General features: G+C 43.9%; 1 protein-coding gene across 1 annotated transcript; it reads right to left on the bottom strand.

The window, feature by feature from the left end:
* Positions 1–7,508: 7,508 nt before the first annotated feature.
* CLDN11 (claudin 11) lies at positions 7,509–22,212 on the bottom strand. Its single transcript, XM_004321657.3, has 3 exons — positions 21,741–22,212; positions 18,024–18,188; positions 7,509–8,817 (listed from the first exon to the last, which is right to left on the bottom strand). Exons 1-3 carry the CDS (start codon positions 21,964–21,966, stop codon positions 8,585–8,587), a joined length of 624 nt encoding a protein of 207 aa, XP_004321705.1. The 5' UTR covers positions 21,967–22,212; the 3' UTR covers positions 7,509–8,584.
* Between the last annotated feature and the right edge of the window lie 530 nt (positions 22,213–22,742).

Genomic DNA, 22,742 nt, shown 5'->3' with positions numbered 1-22,742 from the left:
GTAGTAATTCATTCCCCTTTCTTTTTTTTTTTTAATTTACTTATTTTTATTTGTTTTTGGCTGCATTGGGTTTTCGTTGCTGAGCGCGGGCTTTATCTAGCTGCGGCAAGCGGGGGCTACTCTTCATTGCAGTGCATGGGCTCATTGCAGTGGCTTCTCTTGTTCCAGAGCATGGCCTTTAGGCATGCAGGCTTCAGTAGTTGGGGCACATGGCTTAGTTGCTCTGTGGTATGTGGGATCTTCCTGGACCGGGGCTCGAACCCGTGTCCCCTGCAGTGGCAGCCAGATTCTTAACCACTGCACTGCCAGGGAAGTCCCATTCCCCTTTCTTAGGGAATAAATTCCACTTGAAGGCTAGAGCAGTGGTCAGTACTTCAGGCTTTACAGTCAGGCTTGCAAGGCTGTGGAACCTTAGGCAATCTACTTAACCTCTCCATGCCTCTGTTTTCTCATCTGTAAAATGGGTATACGATAGCCATTAACTCATGAAATTGTTGTAAGAATTAAATGAACAAATACACGTATGGTGCACTCTATGCTACTATCGACATTTCAAGTAAAATTTATGTTTATCTTTAATAGCCTATGAGAAAGAGGCATACTTCTGACGTTTTTATTCTACTGTATTTTGTTAAATGTAATTTAGTTTCATTTCATAAATTGCAAGTATGCTGTAGCAGTATGAGAACTGGCCTTAGCATTGGAAGACATGGGTTCAAATCTTGACCTGATACTTACTAGCTTGTGGCCTAGACTCATTACTTCACCTCCCTGAGCCACAGTTTCTTCACATAGATAAAGGGGTGATACTGATGGCTGAATGGACTGAATGCTTGTGTGCTCCCCAAAATTCATATGCTGAAGCCCTAATCCTCAATGTGATGATATTTGGAGGTGGGCCCTTTAGGAAGTAATAAGTTTAGATGAGGTCATGAGGGTGGGAGCCCCTGTGATGGAATTTGGGTCCTTGTAAGAGGAAGAAGAAAGACTAGAGCCACCCACCCTCTTTCTCTCCCCACCAAGTGAGGACACAAGAAGGCAGCTGTCTGCAAACCAGGAAGAGTCCTCCCCAGACACCAGCTCTGCCGACACCTTGATCTTGGACTTCCCAGCCTCCAGAACCATGAGAAATAAATGTTGACTGTTTAAGCCACCCAATCTATAGTATTTTGTTATAGCAGTATGAACTGACTAAAACAGATGCCCTCTTCATAGAATGTCAGAAGGTATGACATAGGCTACAAGTTTCCCTCAAAATCCACTCTTTTCTTCTTACAGACTTAAACAATTAGCCAGGCACACAGCCAGATAGAACAAAGGCCACGTCCAGCTTCACGGACATGCCACCTGTATAGTCTCACAAGCCCCACAAGCAGAAGGACCATTAAACCCTGGCTTAATTCTCTGCTGTTGGCATCTCGGATTCTTAATAATTTTATCATTGAACTTGTGTTTTGTAAGTGAAGTCTAATGGGACCATGGAGCATGCGTGTGAGCTGAGAAAATATGTGCAATGCATGTGTGCATCACTTCTTGCCACCTTATCTGTGTTCGTGATTCCCACGAGCACAGATTTCTGATGGATCCATGATGTATGGGAGCTCAGCAGGACTCAAAGCAAGTTCAGAGGTAAGTGTTTGTTATGCCTATGACTGAGTGCCATGGTTTGAATGTTTGCATCCTCCCAAAATTCGTATGTTGAAATCCCAACACCCACAAATGATGGTATTAGGAGGTGGGGCCTTTGGGAGGTACTTAGGTCATGAGAGTGGAGCCCTCATGAATGGGATTAGTGATTTTATAAAGGAGGCCCCACAGAGCACCCTCACCCCTTCTACCATGTGAGGACACAGGGAGAGGGTGCTAGCTATGAAGCAGGAAGAGGGTCCTCATTAGGTGACCATGCTGGTGTCTTGATCTTGGACTTCCCAGAACTGTGAGAAATAAATTTCTGTTGTTTATAAGCTTCTGGTCTGTGGTATTTTATTATAGCAGCCTGAACAGACTAAAACTAGGTAAACAGGTACACGGACAGTCCCCAGAGGCCACACTTACCATTCAAACAACAACTTTCTTCAAATAGAGAAAGAAGACAATGAAATTCTAAGAAACATGAATGACCAAGGAACATTATCTTTGTATTAATTCCCTGTATTCACCAACCACTTTACACTGAAAATGATGACATAGAAGGAAAGGGAGAAAAAAAAAAAAAAAGAAGGAAAGGGAAAGATAGGGCAACTTATGGGTCATATTCATTTCAATCCTTCCTTACTCATCAGTAAGCTGAAGGTAGAGCATGTTGGCAGAATGTGTGCATATCAAAAAGTAAAATTAAAAATGAGTTACTTCTGTGCAATGTTTCCACCGTTCTAATAAGAAATACTAATATGTGTACATGCTACCAAATAGAAATTGTGGAATTTTAGTGTTTCCATGTAAAAGTGAACTGTTCTTTTATTTGCATTTAAAACAGACGTTGCACAACAGAAATAAGAATGGTAAAATTCAGGCTTTTAATTTAAAATTTTAATTTTTCTTTACTTAGAACAACATTAAATAGCAAAAAAAAAAAAAAAAAAAAAAAAAATCCACCATGACAACTCAAGAGAGAGACCACAAAAAAAAGGAAAAAGCTTTATGTTTTAAGTATTTTTAACCACACTTTTTCCCTGCTTTTTGTAAAAGGAGCTACATATTTCCATTTTATCCTGGGCACTGCAGATTATGTAGCCAATCTTGATAAAGACCATACTTCCCAGCCTCTCTTGCAGCTACATGTGGCCGTGTGACTTACTGCAAGCAGATTCCTGCAGCAGCTTCAGGGAACTATCTTAGGAGATGGTGGGCATGAGCCTTTGGCCCTTCTCTTTGATCCTTTCTCCAGCGGCAATGTAGATGCTGCCATCTTGCACCATGAGTTCAAGAGTCACCCCCTGGGGCTAGCAAAGCGGTGAGTTGGAAGGAGCCAGGGTTCCTGAGGGCTTTGTGAAGAAGAACCATCTAATAGGCCAAGACTGTGAATTGCTCAACTTTTACCGTGTGTAGAATGGATTTCATGAAATGACTTGGTAATAGTGTGTGCCTGTATTAGTCACTCGGTGAATGCCTAGATTTTTATTCTTATTGTTTGTTTTCTAGTCAGCTAAAAAAAGAAATATCATTCTTCATATTTTTCTTGGGAACAGTTTAGCACCCTTGGATCATCTACAATCCCCAGCAAGGGGTCACTGCTTCAAGTTTCCACTTTGCTCACTATACCTGGCCGAGCCTTCTACGACAAGTCAGTGGCAGCTGACTTCACTGTTCTTGTTGCACCTATCGTAATAAAAGCTGAGCTCTGGCACCTGGAGAGGAAGTTCTTATATCATTCAAACAAGAAAAGATTGACACCTTCAACTAAATTCCACCCCTAAAAAACAGCATGCTCCTCTGTGGAAGGTCTCAGCAGGACACGGCGCAGAAACCTGGAGAAGGCCTTCTCTGCCCATTCCTCAGTGCGTAATTAAATCAACAGAGTTTGGGGATTGGCTGACTTTCAACACCCATAAAAAAGGTGCAAAGTTGGGAGAAGATCTAGTCAATATGCCTTTATATATCAAATATTCTGTAAACTCTTATCTTTAATCTGTGCACTAATGTGCTTCTGCTGGTATTTTATTTTCTCCTCTCAGTCAGGGTGTAAATTTCCAAAGTAGATCAAAGATGGCAATGATAAGAAGCCAATGGCATCATGACATTCCTGACTACACCACTAGGTTGTGAGTTAACTGAGGGCTGGGATTGACTTTGAGATTCTTTTTCATATCTGGTGGCTAATGCATGGCTGGCACATAACAAGTACTCATCAAATGTTTGCTTAATTAATTAACAAATGAATCAATTAATGAATAAATAAATACTTTTAACAGATGCTCTTAAAATCCATTTTAGAATGACTAAAGTTCTAAGAGCTTGTGACTTGTCTTTTTCTAGTGTTCAAATTTTCTTTAATGAGTGTATACGACTCCAGGTGTGAGTCTAGACCAAAAGCATCAGCATCCCCTGAGAGCTGGTTAGAGATGCAGAGTCCCAGGCCCCACCCCAGACCTGCTGAATCAGAAGCTGCATTTTAACCAGACCCCTAGGTGATAGGTATGAACACCACAGTTTGAAAAGCAAAGTTGAACGTAACTTGACATAACGTTTTAATTAAAGAAAGCCCGAGACTGTGACAACTAGGTGCTCTTTGCCATTTGGAAGGTAATTTTGCTATAAAGCAGAAGCAATTCTTACCTTCCACAATCCTCTAGAAATGGCTTACGGTTTCCATGTTTTTCATTTCAACAATGTGGCATGGAGCAGTGACAAGTCCCTCCATCTCCACACCCTCCCCCAGCCCCAGGGCCACAAAGCCTGAGCTCTGAGATTCTGCGTGAGGTAAAGAAATATAGATTCCTCAAGAGCTGCTATTCAAGCCATAAGCAGCATGTGCCAATGTTCCACCCACAATTCTCGTTTAGTCTCCTTTAAGCTGCACATCTGGCTGTCACACACTCTTTTGTGGGGACATCTCAATGGCAGCACTGATGCTGCCTTTGCCCAAAGCCAGCCCTACAGTGGCCTCCCTGTCCTCCCAGCATGTGATGTCATGAGCATGAATGTCCTGCCAAACATTTAAGATGTTGCAGTTCACATTGTGTACATTGTATAGAGAAACACTGAAACGCAGATTTGAAACTAAACAAAAACAAAACTACAGGGCAAGATACAACCAAACCTTGTTCTATTGTTATCCCTAACCACCAGTTCAGCACAAATATGTAACTTGTATTCTTAAAGTAGACAATCTTCTCTCTCTCTCTCTTTTCTTTTTTTTTCTGTCATTGTAACTAGCATCTGTAGATTCAGAGATTTCCTTGAAACATTCTTTCTCTAATGTGGTTTCTATCAAATTCTTGGAAAGCTTGAGCAGAACTGGTTCATTTCAAACCAAAGGTCCCCTGCATGTGGTCCCTTCAGAACAGGCCAAAGAGTTGGAGGGAAGCTGCATATAACTGTTAGAGTAATCTTGCCTCCAAGGACCATCTAAGAGGGATGAAGGATGGGATTAGCTGCACTACAAAAAGGCATGAGGAACAGGTCCTTCCCTTCACTGTTAACAAAGTGTGGCGTGGGAACCACCTCTTCAGAATCACTGGGGATGTACAATAAAAATGCAGCTTCTTGGGAAACAACCCATATCTATTGAGTCGGTGTCCAAGGTGAGTGCAATTTACCTGACCTCCTGTAGTGATCCTTATCTTGGAGAACAAGGGCTTTAGAGCTAGACTTAATCCAATTTCAGTGCTCTACAGGGGCGATCTGACCTTGACAAATAACCTAAACTCTCTACATGTTCTTTTCCTCATCTATACAACAGGGAAGGATTGAGTGTGTGAAGTTCCTGGCACAAACAGGTCTCAGGAGCAGGACTCCCCTTTTCCCTGTTATTCAGGTAGAGCTCTTTGGGTCTGCCTTTTTACCTGTGAACAGGGGTCACTGTCTTCCCCTGAGTGACAATTACTATATGTGCCAGGTTCTAACAGAGCTCTAACGAAGGCAGCTAAAATCATCAAGACTGAATCCCCTTTTGTTGCTAAGGGAGAACTGCTGTTCTCTAGCTGTGCTGTCCAATCCAATAGCCATTAGCCATAATTAGCACTTGCAGTATGGCCGGGACAAATGGAGAGGTGCTGTAAGTGTAAAAGCCACACTGGAATCCAAGACTTAATACAAAAAGAAGAGCATAAGATATCCCATTAATAACTGATTACAGGGAATCCCCTGGTGGTCCAGTAGTTAGGACTCCGTGCTCTCACACTGCCAAGGGCCCGGGTTCAATCCCTTATCGGGGAACTAAGATCCCACCAGCCGTGTGGCACAGCCACAGATAATAATAATAATAATGGATTACATAATGAAATGATAATATTTTTGAGGCATTGGATTAAAATAGAATATATTAAAATTAATTTTGCTTGTTTACTTTTAGCTTTTTAATGTGGCCCCTAGAAAATTTTAAATTACACACGTGGCTCATATTACATTTCTACTGGACAGTGTTGTTCTGGAGGAACAGCTATACCCCCGCTCCCTCCCTCACACTGATAATAAAACCCAACACCGGAGTTATGACCTACAATATGGGATTCCCTAACTAGGCGGGCAACGATCACCTTGGAGAGACTGGGGTATCTCTTCTCCTGCTGTAGGGAAAAGTGGGGCTCCTGAAGCATACCCCCTCACGAGAGAAAGCAGCAGCAGTCTCAGGGAGGGGTGTGGGTCAGTGAGCGCATGCACCCAGAAGAGGACACTTCTGATTCAAGCCGGTGGTTGTGACGAGGGGGAAAAGGGCCTTCCTTGTCCACGCCCCCTGAGAGCATCCTGCTCTATCCACGTTCCCAATCATTACTCCCTGGCAAGTTTTCATGAGGTAGGGAGCGTCCTCCAATACAATCACACCACTTGTGTCCTTACGAGACTGTATCATAGGGCTTCCCTGGTGGTGCAGTGGTTGAGAGTCCGCCTGCCGATGCAGGGGACACGGGTTCGTGCCCCAGTCCGGGAAGATCCCACATGCCGCGGAGCGGCTGGGCCCGTGAGCCATGGCCTCTGAGCCTGGCCCGTGAGCCATGGCCTCTGAGCCATGGCCTCTGAGTCTGGAGCCTGTGCTCCGCAACGGGAGAGGCCACAACAGTGAGAAGCCCGCGTACCGCAAAAAAAAAAAAAGACTGTATCATAACTAAGCAAATATTTTGGTCAACAAGAAGATAATCTTTTCTCCATAGGTAATTTAGAAATAGTTTCCACCAGGTTATAATCTGATGTACACAGATCTCTACAAAAATGAATAGCCCAAGTGGATATTTCCAAAGAGGAAATGTTTGCCAATCATTATACTATCAGCTAATGAAATTAGTATTTTTGGAAAAATACGGCCAAAATAGACTGCAATCTGTTTTTTTAGAGCAGACTTGTAACTTGACAGAGTTTCTGGTATAGAAAACACACATAAATCAATTCAATGTATTTGTCTTTGTTCGAAATTACCAAATGTATACATTCATATGTTTGAATGAAATACATTTAGATATTATGACCTAGAGATCCAATAAAATGGGATTGTTTTATAGTTCCCTTTATACCTAGCCAATTCCTTTACTAAGCACTCAACGTAGATAAAGGAGTTTAACTGTGTGATACTTGGCACTTGATATCTGATGGCTGCCTATTTATATATGACTTAAAGAAGCCATAACATCCCCACTTAAGAGACCTAGAGATCATCTAGGTTACATTTTTACTACCACACATTACCACCACGATACAGTGAATAAAATATAACTTTTCAATTATTCATGGCAGTGCAGAATGACTGGTTCTTGAATCCCTGACCAGGTTCCCTATAAACTACTAGCAGAGATGAATGAAAAATTTTTCAATTGATGGATGAATACCTCTGGATACAACAGAATATTAAAGGCCAGTTTTGCAGACAGTCCGTTATTTTATTGCACAGATTTCATTTAAAGAATAAAATGCACCATCAATGTTTGGAGAGTTTGGGGTCCAGATACTGATACACCATCAGTATTTGCACCCATAAAGCCAAATTCAACAGTACAATTTATGTTAAACAATATTGCTTCAAGGCAGCTAACAGAATGAAAATAGAGAGAAATGGGGAAAAGCTTCTAAAATGTGTTAAATGGAAGCACATGCAGGTGTAGGATTCAAAACTACATCATACAAACCTGGAAATCAAAAACGTTTTGTGGAATGTCAGTTCGAGTTATACTCACTTGTACTGTTATTTATGGTATCATTAAAGTCTACCTGGTTCATTTCCTTCATACTGATGAATTGAGAATTTCAGGAAAACCATGGTTATAAAAATGAGCAATCTTGAAAAAGTATGTACAGATAAATGTAAAATCACAAACTAAAAAATATCTCCACCCCTTGCCCTCAACTTACAAAAGGGAAACTTTCCCATGGAGGGAAAGTGCCACAATTCCCCTCCCTTCCCCACCCCGTGTTCCCAATTCTATCTTTTTCTATTGGTTATAACTAAGTGACCTTGGAGCTGAGAGAGGAGGGAGGGAACAGAGAGGCATGTTTATGAGGCTCCCATTGTCATCTGTAACAGTTTGAAAGTGTCTTTTATTTCTCTCCCCACACCCAACTCAGCAATGTTTGCAAGATATTTAAAAGTTAAAGAGAGGGGGAAATTTTTTTTCCCATATATATGTGTGTGTGTGTGTGTGTGTATATATATATATATATATATATATATATATATGACAAAGGAATGCCCAGAAAAGAGCTAATAGTGGGCAAAACCATGGAAAAAATGTGTGGCATCTGAGCTAAAGATTTCTCTTAAGGTAACAAAAGGAGAGGAGGTGTTAAGACTACAAAATGCCAGACAGGATGCTTTTCTAGACCGTTGGCTTTGGAGCCTGGCAGAGGAGTGGGCTTCCCACCCCCTCACTGTGGCAAGCAAACCTAGGGCCATGGGCCCAGCATCTATAGCACCTCCATGGGCAGGCTGGTAGCTCTCTTATACATGGGCGCTCTTGGCATGAGTGGGGGAACTGGAGCCCGAAGAGTAGTAGAAACGGTTTTCACCAAACGACTGGGCATCTCCGGCGCAGCAGATGATGACACAGCCACCCACAAGGCACAGCACAGCACCGATCCAGCCCGCGTACAGGGAGTAGCCAAAGCTCACGATGGTGGTCTCACGGTGGGCGCACACAGGAAACCAGATGGTGGCGACCATGGCACAGAGAGCTGGGGAGACATGGAGAGGGCTGTGACTGGGCATCCCCATCACACACCAGCAGCGGGCAGGCTCCCCTTCACTCCACATACACACCCCCCTGGCTTCCAACCAACTCCAAAAACTCAATACACTCAGCTCTGCTCCCGCAGGGGCAATCAGAACTTAAAGGTTTGAATCTATGGAATAAGCTGATCAAAAGCTTGTACCAAACTGCTAGGTCCTAATTTTTTCAACAGGTGGTGGAGACAAAAGAACTCTGATGTAAAAACCTAGAAATAAATCATTTAAGTCCAAAAAATATGTATTTGTATTTATTTATATATCTTGACTTTATATACCTATAATTATAATTCTACTCTTACACTTACCTAATTGCATTATAATTATCTCTTTATATGTCTACTTCCCATTCCAAGTTCTGAGTTCCTTGGAGGCAGGGCCCATGTCTTACGTTTGTAAAGTCAGAGTTTAGCTCAGTACAAAGCACAGAGTATGTGCTCAGTGTATACCAGTTGAATGACTGGATGACCTGAGCTATTCAAAAATGAGAAACAAGACAGTGCCCACTCCAATTTCCACTCTATTCTTTCCGTTTGGTCAATTCATAGTACAAAGACCAGAAGAAGCTATGAAAATTCTCTTGCTGTGGTGAATACTGCCAGACCTCGGTGGAGTATCGGCTAAGAGTCTGAGTTTGTATTGTGCTGTTTCACAGTCACAAGATCTCCATACACACATGAACACTTCTCAGAGTAAAAGAAGCTACCCATTCAAGGGTTGTGACCCATCACAACAAATGTCATCACCATAAGAAATAGCCTCTACATCATTTAGTGCTTCCCCTCCTCCCAAGCAAAGTAACAAAACAGGGCAGGCAGGAGCCTATAAAGACTTGAAAAAACATTTTAAACCTCTACACTAGCAAGTCAAATAGGGTAGCTACAAGCTACATGGGCTATTGAACATTTCTTATGAGGGTAGTGAGACTGAAAACCAAATTTTGAATTTTAATTAGTTTAAATTTAAATGAACACATGTAGCTAGTGGCTAATGTACTACATAACAATGCTCTAGGCAAAGTAACTCCATTCTTCTTTTGGTATCATCTGATCTCTCACAACTACAGCAGGACAGAAATTTTAGTTAAAGATGTAGGTTGGGATGGCCCATGAAAGTTGACAGACCAAAAAGTAATAATAATAATAATGTTTCTAATTGTTAGTCATAAAACCTTTGATACGTTCACAGCAGGGCATTGCACTGTTTGCTACAAGGGGTACCCTTGTCACTTTCAACTCAGCAAGCTTTTTTCTGCTCATACAGAGTAATTTTCTAACTTACTTCTATGCCCACAGAGAAAATAATGTAATTTTTCTTTAACATAGCACTCAAATCTAACAGCCCTGTACATTAGTTCTAAACTGAAGAAAAGATTTAGGTCTTACGCATTTTGAAAGACCTTTTAGACTATCTCATTGCACTTGTGTAGATTGTAACATAAGGTTTTGTTGACAACACACTAAGCCCATCCCCACAAGATGTGTATAGATATATATAAATAGATGTGATTCCTGTCCTAAAAAAGTATAGATCCCAAGTGGAAGTCAGAAGTAAGAAAGTGAACTTGGGGGCTTTGAATTGCTCCAACTGGCTTTCTAACAGCCTAAATTCATTCCGTTAACTGTGAACTATTCATATATTTAAGCAGTTTATATATTGATAGATTATCTAAGAAGCTAAAATCTGTCCATATGTTAATAGCTTCACTTAAAGAGTAAAGCACCATCATGCCAGCTTCTGTAATAGTTTTATATGCGATACCATAAGAAGATGTATTTTCCTTCTGTGAATAGAGTATTCTCAAGAACACCAGTTGATCTGGTTGATGGAACCTTCCCTTTCCAATGCAGGGCTTTGAATACTTAAGATACAATTTTTTTCTTTCTCTTCCTCTGGCCACAGATTCCAAATCTGGCACTCTTGGAGAACTGCTTGGCTATTGTCATAGTTATACTCTCAGTGAGGCACAGAGAAAAGCCTTTTCTCTATCGTGAAAGGGGTACAACCTTTTTCTAGAGTGTTTGAGCCAGAAAGAATTGCTCTAGATTCTTCATATCAAGATACAATCCAGCTACACACCCCTAGATGCCCAAAAGGGGCATACGTTTTGATACGGGCAAAAACAGCAACCTAGCAAGGGCTTCCAAACACCCAAGCTTGATTAGAGGGAAAGGTGGGGAGGGAAAAGCCGAATTCCATAGGGAAAAAAAAAAAGATTTGATTCCCAGTTGACTTGGTTCAATCCAATTGATCTTTCCTATAAACTATTAACTGGATTCAAAACAGGTTATGGTTCAAATTAAGTTTTATGTTTTTCAATTACTTTGTATTTATATATACCACACACACACACACACACACACACACAAAAGCATTCTCCACATTTCATTTAAACCTCACTTAACTTGCAGGTTGGTTTAGATTTTATAGAATAAGATTTAAAGTTTGCCTCTAATTTCACTGAATTCTTTCCCTTTTCCTAAGCAAAGGTTATCTTCACGTAGGGAAAGAATCAGGCTCGCTATTCAAAAGTAATTATCACTCTTGATTTTGAATGTTTTAGAGATTTTGTTAGATTTCATTCCTATATAATTCACCAGAAAAAGGAAAAATCATTAAAATGTCTGAACATTTAAATAATGAACTTATAGGACTGGGTGAGTGAATGGGTGGATGGATGGACAGACAGATGGAGAGATGAGAGGTAGATTCATTTCCAGTCTATTCTCCACCTCATCCACACCAAAACTGACTTCCAAAATTATAAAACTTGAATGTGACTTTAACACACTCAAAGCTACAAGCTCATGATTTACCTCATTAAAGATGTCCTTCTTTTACAGTCCATGCAAAGCAAAGCAAATGAGCACCAGCAGGCTCTTTATTTCCTAGTAGATAATTGAACCCTGGGTGGAATTCCTGTGGCTCTCAAAGATGGACCACATCAAAAACCACTAGAAGATGACAGACTGCCACACAACATAAAGGGAATGAGAGGTTCACTGTGACCTTCAACTGAACTCACAACGAAGAATGTTTAAAAACTAAAAAAAGAAGTTTACTCAATTTCAGCATGGTTTGAAGGGAAGGGAGATTTACTGATTTACTAGTTTTAATCAGTAAAGTTAAAAATGCAAGTCATATCATACTCAGCTGAAAGATGTGACACATTAATAGAACTGGCAGTAATTTTTGGCTTTCTTAAAGACATAGGAGGCCTGCTAGAATTATTGCTATTTGCAGACACACACACACATACAAAGAGTTTGTAATGATTCTCTCCATATTTGGGGAAAATAAAGAAAATGTTTTTCTTAAAAAGTCACAGTTACCCATAAGGTAAAGAACATTGAAGGAAAGTAAAGGGAATTTTCATTTCTTTTTATGTCATCAGAATTCATTTTTAAATTAAGTCTTAAAAATAGGACGGGGGAATTTTTTTTTTTTTTTTTTTTTTTTTTTGCGGTACGCGGGCCTCTCACTGTTGTGGCCTCTCCCGTTGCGGAGCACAGGCTCCGGACGCGCAGGCTCAGCGGCCATGGCTCACAGGCCCAGCCGCTCCGTGGCATGTGGGATCCTCCCGGACCAGGCACGAGCCCGCGTCCCCTGCATCGGCAGGCGGACTCTCAACCACTGCGCCACCAGGGAAGCCCAGGACGGGGAATTTTAACACTTAGATTTTTCAATTTGTTCCTCCTCTTCTAACTTCAGAAGATGCAATAATTAACTGCACAAGAGGAAAAAATTCTGCCACTTGTGGGGGACTAGCAAGTGAAAATTAGGGATATCTTCATCTGAAAAAACAAAAGAAGGAGAAGGGGAGAAGAAAGCTTCACAGTGTAGATATAGATTCATCTGGACTTGGTCCTCTCACAAGCAGAATTCCTTGCTCCTCATGGAATAAAATTGTTTGCCCTTCTGGATAAATTTCAAATAATTTAATACAATCAGTTCTTTAGTTGATAGGAAATACCCTTATTAAAAGTTAGCAATGATCTTGATGTAGCCAAACACAGAAAATACTTGGGAAGGCAGTTTAAGAGCAAACATGAAATGTAAGTGTAGCTTTTCATCTATTTAGGGATTAGATGACACAGGGTAATACATGGAGTTAAATAAATGTGATGAAGTTAAATAAAATTGGTACAGGTGTGTTTGGCTTTGGAGGTAACAACTTAGAGACAGAGAGAGAAGGACAGACAGACAAAGAAGCCCAGAAAGACAGAAGAGCAGCAGACCCTGACATTTCTTCCTTCCTCCAATGAGCACCTCTGTTTTCAGGCTTCGTCACCTTCAGTACTAAGCATTGAAACAACTTTTAAATGCATCGTTTCCAGCACAAAGCAATATTTTCATTAAAATAACTTAAATTACTCTGACTTACATTAGTAATACTGGAAAAAATCTCCCTTGATCTGATATCTGAGATTTGCTTCAAAAAAATCTGGGGACTGGGAGAAAAGTAGACGTACAGAGACGAAGCAGATTGAAGGTGAGTTGATCATTATTGGGAATGAGTTTGGGTTCATTACACTAGCCTCTACTTTTGCGTATGCTTCAAATTTTCCACAACACCTTTTTTTAAAATCCCCTTCCATTTAACATTTTACAGTGCACCGAACGCCATCTTCCGCAATTGATGCTATTATCTCATATGATCTAACTAGCAATTCACTTTAGCTTTTCACAAAGAATCCGGTTAACTCAAGACAGCAAGTAATCAGATTTCTAACCAGCTGTTGGTTGGAGTCGTACGTATTTGTTGTTTCCTTATAATTTGAAACCACAAAATGTTTCGTCTTTCCTTTTTCCATTTGTCACTGTCTAAAGTTTGACTTAAGAAAACAGCCGCCAGAGGACACAGGCCTCTATGCAATGACTTTTATGAAGATCTAATGTTTACAACAATCATCAAGTCAATGGAATATCTGAGTACATTATTTTCCTGGCCTGCTTTCAGCCCTTTTTCCCCTTTATTTCTATTCCACACATCGTTATCTCTTTTTTCCTACAACCTTTTTTAAAAGCCAGCTTCGTGGTTATTTGTTAAGTTTTTAAAAAACACTGAAGTTAGAGACAGGAAAGACCCCATAAAGCAGTTAATTCCTCCAATTTTACTAATAAGGTCATTTTAAGCCACAACCATACTAAGATGCTACATCCTTTCTTCTACCCACATGAAATTTGATTTAGATTAGGAACTTTGTGTAAAGTCAATGAGTTTGAAAGAAGACTTTTTCTATTATCTCAGTACTCCGGGATTAAGGGCATCACTGTTTATTTCAAACCCAAGGATTCCCAATCCCCCTAGGACATCCGATTCTCTGTGTGTGACAAGCTCAATTTTTCCCACATTTGCATATACCCTTTATTTTACGGCACTTTCATTATTAGCCTATAAGTTCCAAGTTGCAAACTTTTTTCCAATACAAATATTGGATTCCTGAGGCCATACTTTTGAAACCTTTTTTCCAATACAAATATTGGATTCCTGAGGCCATACTTTTGAAAAGGAGGAGAGAAGACGAAGGATTCCACTTAGGAAGGAAAATACATTTCCTTTCCTTCCATTCCCTACCCCATCTCCCCAAGAAACACCCAAATCAAGGACTTTGTAACTTACAGTGAGATGAGAAGTAGACTGAATCAGAACTAAGCTTGAGCATTTTCAGTTGGGTAGCTTATCATGACTTTTCATAATGGAATAAGTCCAAAACTCAAACTATTGATCCCTAGACTCTGGTTTTTACAAAGTAAGCAAAGAAAATATTTCCATTAGACCAGGATGTGACCTGGTGTTTCCAGGAACAGCTCGTCATCTCTCCTTACCAGTTTCACGTGTGGAGATGACCCTGCAGAAATTAGATGTGATGGAAGGAATACCCAGTTACCTTCTAGGTTAGCTCTCTATTTCCTCTAAACAACAACATCTATAAGGTAGCAACCAGTTGTTGAGCACCTACTGGGCGCCAGACACCATGAACGTTAAATAACTTGCATACATCATTTCACTATTCTTACCAACCTCAGAAGTAGGCAGTATTGTCCCCATTTTATATAAAGCCTCAGAGACATTAAGTAACTGGCCCCATTCACACAGCTAGAAAGCGGTAGGTCCAAGATTTAGTACAGTTGGTCTGACTCCACATGATAGGATGAAGCATCTCAGGGCATAGATACCTCCTGCCTCAGCGGGGGTTCTTGAAAAGCCATAGGTTAGAATTAGATTTGCCTCTGCTCCATCCTGGATCTGAGGCGCCCACTGCGCCTTGAACTACTCATCTAGCTTAAGAAGTCGGCAGTTTCGGGCTCCCATTCCTTCCCCCACAGCAGGAACCAAATCCTCACAACACTGAACTCAGACTCCTGAGAAGATAAGCTGTTGTACCACAGACATAATTTATTTTAAGCTTTCTGAAAAATAAAGGTTTTCAGAGTCAGGAAGAACTGATTTTCATTAAAAGTGCTTACAGTTTTCATCCCAAGATTAGCTTTGACACTGTTTCCGGTTCCCAGGCTCCCACACCCCAGTGTGCCTGGCCCCCGTTGGAAGGGGACCACACCTCAACTGGAGCACCTCTGGTGACCCCTAGGACAGAAGCCCATCCTGAGCCACACAAAGGGAGGCTTCACTCTCTCTTGTTCCTCCCACCCACTGCCCAGCAGGGGAAACAAGGCAGGGGAAACAAGGCACACGGGCTCCCTGCCGAGAAGACCTAGGGGAGGCCAGCAGGTGCCACACTTGAGACAATGAGCTTTACATTTCCAGATCTAGCAAGCAAGGGAGCTTGTTCCAGTCTAAACAACATCCAACCCAAAGGCAAGCCGCGACCCACTGAGAAACAAATCCGGACAGGAGCCATCAAAGAGGACGCAAGTACCACTGGAGATGCAAGGCTACAAGAGGGCAAGGGGCAGCCTCCCTGGGGGAAGGGGTGTCAGATCACTCAATGCCCCGTCCATCGTCTCCCTCTGGGCAGCAAACAAAGACTGAGGAGCTCACACCCATACCTGCCCACCCCTCTCACTCTCCTCTCTATGATTCTGTCTGCATCCACCAACCCACTTGAAAAAGATGAAGAAAAACAGTATTTAATTCGTCTAGGAAGTTTCAAACGACGGGTTGTTATTTTTTTAATAATCATTATATTCAACTGGACAATTAAGTTGTTTTCAGGGGTTTTTTAAATACCAATTTGTCTCTGTGACTTTGCTTTTATATCTTTATTTTCTACAGGTTTGGGTTTGGGGTTTTCTCATGTATTCTCTTACTTGTGGATATTCTGTGACTCTCATATGGAAGGCTAGGATTTCTAAAGATGAACACTCAACACAACGGACCCATCCTTTGGTTTTGGGATCCTCAGAGCTAACGAGAAAGCCTTCTGGGGCTTCTGTAAGAATGTGAGGAAAGTTACAAACAACCGCAAATATCTGGGATGAGAAGGGTTTCACCTGGATGCTGCAAACCAGTTTAATTGTAGAGCTTTTGTCAACCTACTGGAAAGGGAGTTCAGATGCAAAGAGCTGGCCATCGAAAAGCACTACAAGGAAGGACCCTGTGAGTTGACTGAAGCACATGATGCTGATTTTGTGTTCCGTGGGGCACTCCCACACAAATTCTTTGTGGCGGGAACCAAAATGGCCACGCCCAAATTCTTCTCTGGAAATTACAGAGGTTTTCTGGTCTTTTCACTCCTATTAACACACACACATGCACACACACACACACACACACACACATACGCACATGCACATGCACACGCAAGCCCCTCCTCTGAATTCTCCATGGTTTCACAAGCCTCTAAAAACCTCCAACCCTTTGCAATCAAGGGAAACCTCACCCCTATGCCTCATGGCTCCTCACCTCACCAGTGTCACTGTGGGTGACCATCACTAAGTGGCACTGATCCACACAGAACCCTGGCTCCTTACCTTTCCCCCTCAAACACATGGTCTGATACCAGTTTGGGGATGGGAATGTCCTGTCCCAGGAGAACATGATTTATATCTAACTCATATGCAAACCAATGTCTCCTCACAATGTCTCGGGACACTTGGCAATAAGAGCTGCTGTTCTTAAAATGCATGTCAGAGAGTAGAGCTAGAAGGACCCTCCCTAGGCTGTTAAATCAAGACCCCCGTGTGCAGGTGTAATCAGGAACACCGAACAAGCACATGGCATGTCCTTGGCCTGAGCTGCCCCTCTCTCCAATCCATGACCTAATCACCTTCTATCCAGCTCTCAAAATTCATCGCCAGCGTCCTCTGCTCTGGAAAACTCCTCCAGTCTGGATCAGGTGCCTTCCTATGTGTGTGCACAGCCTGTGTACCTTTTTTAGATGAGCAAGTATACCAAGTACATCAAGATGTCCAAGTACACTCAAAGCACAGACTACCTTCTTTTCTCCAGTATCCCCAGTGCCTACCATACTGCCCAGCACTCAGCGGGTGCTCAGTGAATGCTTGCTGAATGAAAGATGGAATCATCACCTGGTCATCTACCACCCTCAGCATCTTACTTTTATCTTGCCCTCCTCTTTCTCTGGTCTTTCTTTATATGTTAACTGAAGTTCTCAATCCTGGTTGCACTCAAGAGTCACCTGGGAAGCTTTCAAAAAATATCTTTGCCTGGTCTAATGCCCAGAAATTCTGACTCAATGGACCTGCAGTGGGACCTGGACACAGGTTCTTCCAAAAAGGGATTTTTATCATGAGGCCTGAGTGGAGAGCTTTCCTGTAACTCTCTTCTGCCTTCTGTTCTCTCTCTTAGGCACACCCTCAAAATCCTTTTTGTTTGTTTTCTTTAACTTTTTTTTTTCCTTGGCAGCGCCGAACGGCCTGTGGGATCTCAGTTCCCGGACCAGGGATCGAACCTGCACCCGCTGCAGTGGACGTGCAGAGCCCTAACCACTGGAAAGCCAGGGAAGTCCCTTAACTTACTTTTATGTTCAGTGATTCCCACAGACATTACTTATCCCTCTGCATCAACCGCCCAAGAAACATAAAGGGATACACATTGTGGGGGGCTCTTCCCCCAGTGGATTCACATGCCTTCCTTGCACACGTCTCTTGAACTCGATGAAGCAGCAGCAAGACCCGAGATTCTTCAGGTTCGCTGGGAGTTGGGGTGCTCTACAGAAAGCTGTCTTACCCACAAGAATGAGCATAACGCCAGCCAGCTGGGCCCGCCTGTACTTGGCCACGCCAGGCTCATGGCCCGTTCGGATGCAGGGGAGAACGGTCAGCAGCAGGAGAATGGCCGGCAGACCCAGGACTGAGGCAGCGATCATCAGGGCTCGGCAAGCCTGCACGTAGCCTGGGAACAAGAGTGCAGACAGGGTGGGTTAGGCCATGGGTCCCCGTGGATCCTCAATCCTGCCTCACGGGAATCCAGCACCATCTACCTCTCCCTCCCTCTTGTCCCACTCCAGGACTTATAATATGTTAAATATTGTCCAAGATCACTTTGCATGTTCAATTTTTAACGTGACTCAGTGACAAAAAAAAAGGAAGGTTGGGGGCTGGAGAGACTGAATGGGGATCCCTGGTTTAGACCACTCATCCAAGCTTCCGAGATGAAGAGGCCAAGAGTACAATTACACTGTTACATCACCTTGTGAAAAATTCAGATTAAAATTCAAATCTTTGAAGAATTCTTCTGTGATGGTCTGTGTTGATCCCAGCCTGCTGTTGATATGTTCTACCTGTGTGACCTTGGGCAAGTGTCTTGACACTTTCCTCACCTACAGAGTAAAAATAATAATAGTACCTACATCTCTCCAATGGAACTCAACTAAGATTAAATTCGTTAATTCATGAAGTGCTCAGAACAGTGCCTAGCGTATGCTAAGTACTGCAAAAAGGGTCAGCTATTATTACTGGTATTCCTAATTTTACTCTGTGTCAAGGCAGTACTTTTATCTCCAGGTGTACTAGGTGATTTTGTCCCTTAATCATGTGCTTTTAATTCACATTGTATATAAACAGTACGTGGCCCTAACTAGACTAAACTAAGACTCAGGCTTCCTCTCTTGATATCTCCCCAGATACTGCTTGCTCATGAATCCTGTCCCCTATAGATGGTCAGGCTCCATCTCCTGCCTCCCCGACTGTGCCCTGGGCATGCTTCCACAATGGTCCATTTTCCATAAAGGCATCTCTCCAGCCCCATGGATTCCTAGAAGACAGACACCTGCCTTGGTCTTCATGGAGTTAACACAGTGCCCACAACAGATGATGTAAACATACAATTATGAATGAAGGAATTAACGAGTTGAATAATAAGAGTGGAGCAAAGCTACCTGAACTTTATACTGTCAAATAAAATGCCAGGTAGCTACTTTATTAAGAAACAGATTATAATATGTGCAATATTTATGTAAAATAAATCTGACAAGATGCTGGGAGAATATGACACACTTAAATGTATCGTTTCTCACTAAAACACTCTCCCTCCTTCAAAAAAGGGGGTCGGGGAGTTGTAACTCTCCCTCTTGACTCAGAGGAAAGTAGAGCTAATGACCTGGGGGAAGCAGAGTTAATGGCAAACCCAAAAACAAGCCCCAGCTTCTGCCTCCTGTGGCAGGACCCTCACACCAAATGTGGCCAGCCTACCCGTGCACCAAGACCCGACTGCAAGATTGCCTCTTAGCAAGTTGTGTTTTGCGAGAATTCAGACTCCACAAGGGCACGCTCCCAACAATTGCCCAACTCAGTTTCTTCTGAATTAAGGGTAATAAATCAATCAAGTATCTGTTGACTTGAAGACCCCCAGATAGGAGCCACAGGAGGTCTGAGGCAAGACCTCTGACCTCAGCCCTAAGCCCCTGCGACTGGTCAGAGAACCAGGGCTGACATAAAGGAGAGTCAGCTAGCCACCCGGATTCTGAAATTCATGGCACGGTCTGTGAACATGCTAGGTGTCAAGGCCACATTTGAGAATCTAAAGATGGAGACTGAGATCTGTCCCCGTCCCCACCTACAGTGTGAGGGAGGGGACCGCAGGAAGGATTAGGCCCTCCCTAAAGTGTACTCCGTCTGTAGGATGGTCTATGTTCTCTAAAAATAAACCACTTGTCACCGAATGCTCAGCAAATTTAATTTCAGGAGGAAGGAAGCAGAGAGTAATTTTATGCTTCAAGTCAGATTCTTAAAAATACCATGCCCGGCTTTTAATAAAAAATATAGCTACCATTTACGGAGCCTCTACTCCATCTAAGGAGGCTTAAATTTCTCATCTCATTTAATCCCCAAAACAACTCTGAAAGATAGGGGGTTGGTTTCATTTTAATTTTTAAAAGAAGATGACCGGGGTTCATAGAGGTTAGGAACTTGTCGCAAAGCACTCGGATTGTAAGCACTGCATCCCAGAGTCTGATCCAGGTCGACCAACGGCAGCTTTAACTGGAGGTGGGTCCACATCTGGGTTCCCCAGACCTCTGTCATTCTGAAAGTCCAAAATGGAGGGCAGGACTGGCACGCACTGTGCGTACCTGCTGTGTGTCAGGGGCAGTGCCAGGTGCAGGGGAAGATGCAAAGAGGGTAGGATGCTATCTATATCTCTGAGGAATTTAAAATGTGCTAGGAGAACTTGACTCACAAACAAGGAACAGAAAAGTCAAAACGTGCACTGACGGGGATAGGGGTCAAATACCAGGGTGGCAAGGAGGAAGGGCGATAGATTCCGACTACAAGGACCTGGAAATAGGAAGCACTTGAGGTGAGGCTTAAAGAGGGACAGTCTTCGGGAGAGAAAAGCTCATCCAGGAGAAGGCCAAAGCCAAAGTCTCCCAGACTGGCGGCCTCGGGGGCCAGTTACTCCGGCCTACCGCCCAGTTACTCCACTTGTTAAGGAAACCGGGATAGGCCTTTAAAGGCGCACCATCCTCAAAGGCTAGCGAGACAGTCGTGCTTAGGCCTGGGCCGGGATAAGCCAAGATTCCGAGCAGAAAACCTGAAGGGGCTCCGAAGACCTTGTCAATCATCCAACTGGCTCGAGGTTTAAATCTGAATTGAAACTTGCCCAGAATTTTTCAACAGGGCAGCAAGTTAAGATTCAGCACCGGCTGGCATCGGGGAAGGTGGAAACTAGGCAACTCTTCCCTCCCCTCCCCACTCTGAGGCACAGCCGTAGGGGAGGGGGCGACCCGCGGAGTTGCTTCTTTTCCCAAGGTGAGTGGGCCCTCCCAGGGGCGCCCGTTCTTCCCTCTCTGACCCCAGGGTGCGGAGACTGGGAGGGGAATCTCGGCAGGCCCGAGGACCGACGCCCTTCACTGCGGGGGCAAGGGGTAGGGGAAATGGGACAGGCCCCGGGGCCTGTGGGAACCGACTGGGCGCAGGTAGGAGGGCCCTAACTTGGCCAGGGCACCTCGGCCGTCCCACAAGGACTGGGAAACTCAGCCTGCGCCTGTTCGGATAGCTGGAATGCTTTTGTTTCTCTCTTTCCTCCTCCAGCCTCTGCGGGTGGATTCTAACAGGGGAAGCGGGGCGCCTGAAGGAGGAGGCCAGGGGATGAAGTACTTCTGATCCACCCACAGTGGGAGCACGCGGCAGGTGAGGCTACGGTAATTAATATGTAGGGAGTTCCAACTATGTGTCTATGTCTCAGTTCATTACCTTCTCAGGGTGACTCGGCCAGTGGCCACCACTGTCATCCCAAATTCCAGATAAGAAAACTGAGGCTGAGAGAGGTTAAGTTCAGGGCTACCTAATTCCTCCTCAACAAAGTAGGACTGAAGGTGTCAAAAGATGCCCCAAAGTCTTCAAGCCCCCAGACGATTCTGTGAACGCTGCCTAATGCTCCCCTCCCCCGTCTGCCCGGAAGGAAAGGGTTTATTTAGGACAGCCACTTGCAAGGCAGGGTCCTTACCCGGCAGGATGAGGATGTCCACCAGGGGCTTGCAGTGGTACAGCCCCGTGGCCAGGACGCAGTCGGCCCACAGCCCCTTGGAGCCCAGCTCGTCCAGCTTGCGGCAGGTGGGGATAGTGTAGCCGCAGGTCACCACCCAGTCATTGGTGGACGTGGTGACGATGATGCCGATCCAACCCACGAAGCTCGTGACGAAACCCACTATCTGCAGGAATGTGGCCACCATCGTGGCCGCCCTGGAGTCCCTGCGCCTCTCCCCTCACTAGCTGTGCCCGCGCCCGGGCTCGACGGCGCCTGACCCGGCCCTCCTTCTCCCGCGCTGGCAAGCCGTTGGCCTGCGACGGCGAGATGCGGGATGCTGGAGGAGGCGGGAAGCCACGAGACGCAGCGAGCCCAGCTGCACGACGGGCGCGCGGCGAGGACAGCAGCGCGGCTGGGCAGCGCCCCCCCGCCCCCCTCTTTAAACCCCGCAGACCCGGCCGGCGAGCTCCAATCCGCGACGGCCCCGGGTCCAGCAGACCAATCGCCGGGCGGGGTCAGGAGTGGGATGTGGAGGGAAGCAGAGTTAGGGAGGGGGTGATCCCGCCGCCCCGCCGGCGAGCGTCGCACGGTTAGTGTTGGAAATAATAAAATTTCGAAAGAAAATAATTCGATCCAGGTCCAAGTAATGGACAGTGACAAGAGGGCTTGCGTCAGGCGCGAGTTCTATTTTGCTGCGAATTCTTTCTCTTCTTGCTGCCCCTCTCTCATCCTATCTCTGGGTCTCTCGCTCCATCCCTCCTCAGCTTCTCCCTGTTCCTTCCCAGCTGAGAGCAAGGACCGTGGTACTCCCAAGAGCGCCCAGTACAGTTCCTCCTTGGCCCAGGATTGTTTTTTGTTTTTGTGTTTTAATACATCTTTATTGGAGTATAACTGCTTCACAGTACTGTGTTAGTTTCTGTTGTACAACAAAGTGAATCAGCCACACGCATACATAAATCCCCATATCCCCTCCCTCTTTAG

This window comes from Tursiops truncatus, chromosome 4, assembly GCF_011762595.2.
Source record: "Tursiops truncatus isolate mTurTru1 chromosome 4, mTurTru1.mat.Y, whole genome shotgun sequence".
NCBI classification, from domain to species: Eukaryota; Metazoa; Chordata; class Mammalia; order Artiodactyla; family Delphinidae; genus Tursiops; species Tursiops truncatus.
This window is presented reverse-complemented; position numbering and strand designations above follow the sequence as displayed.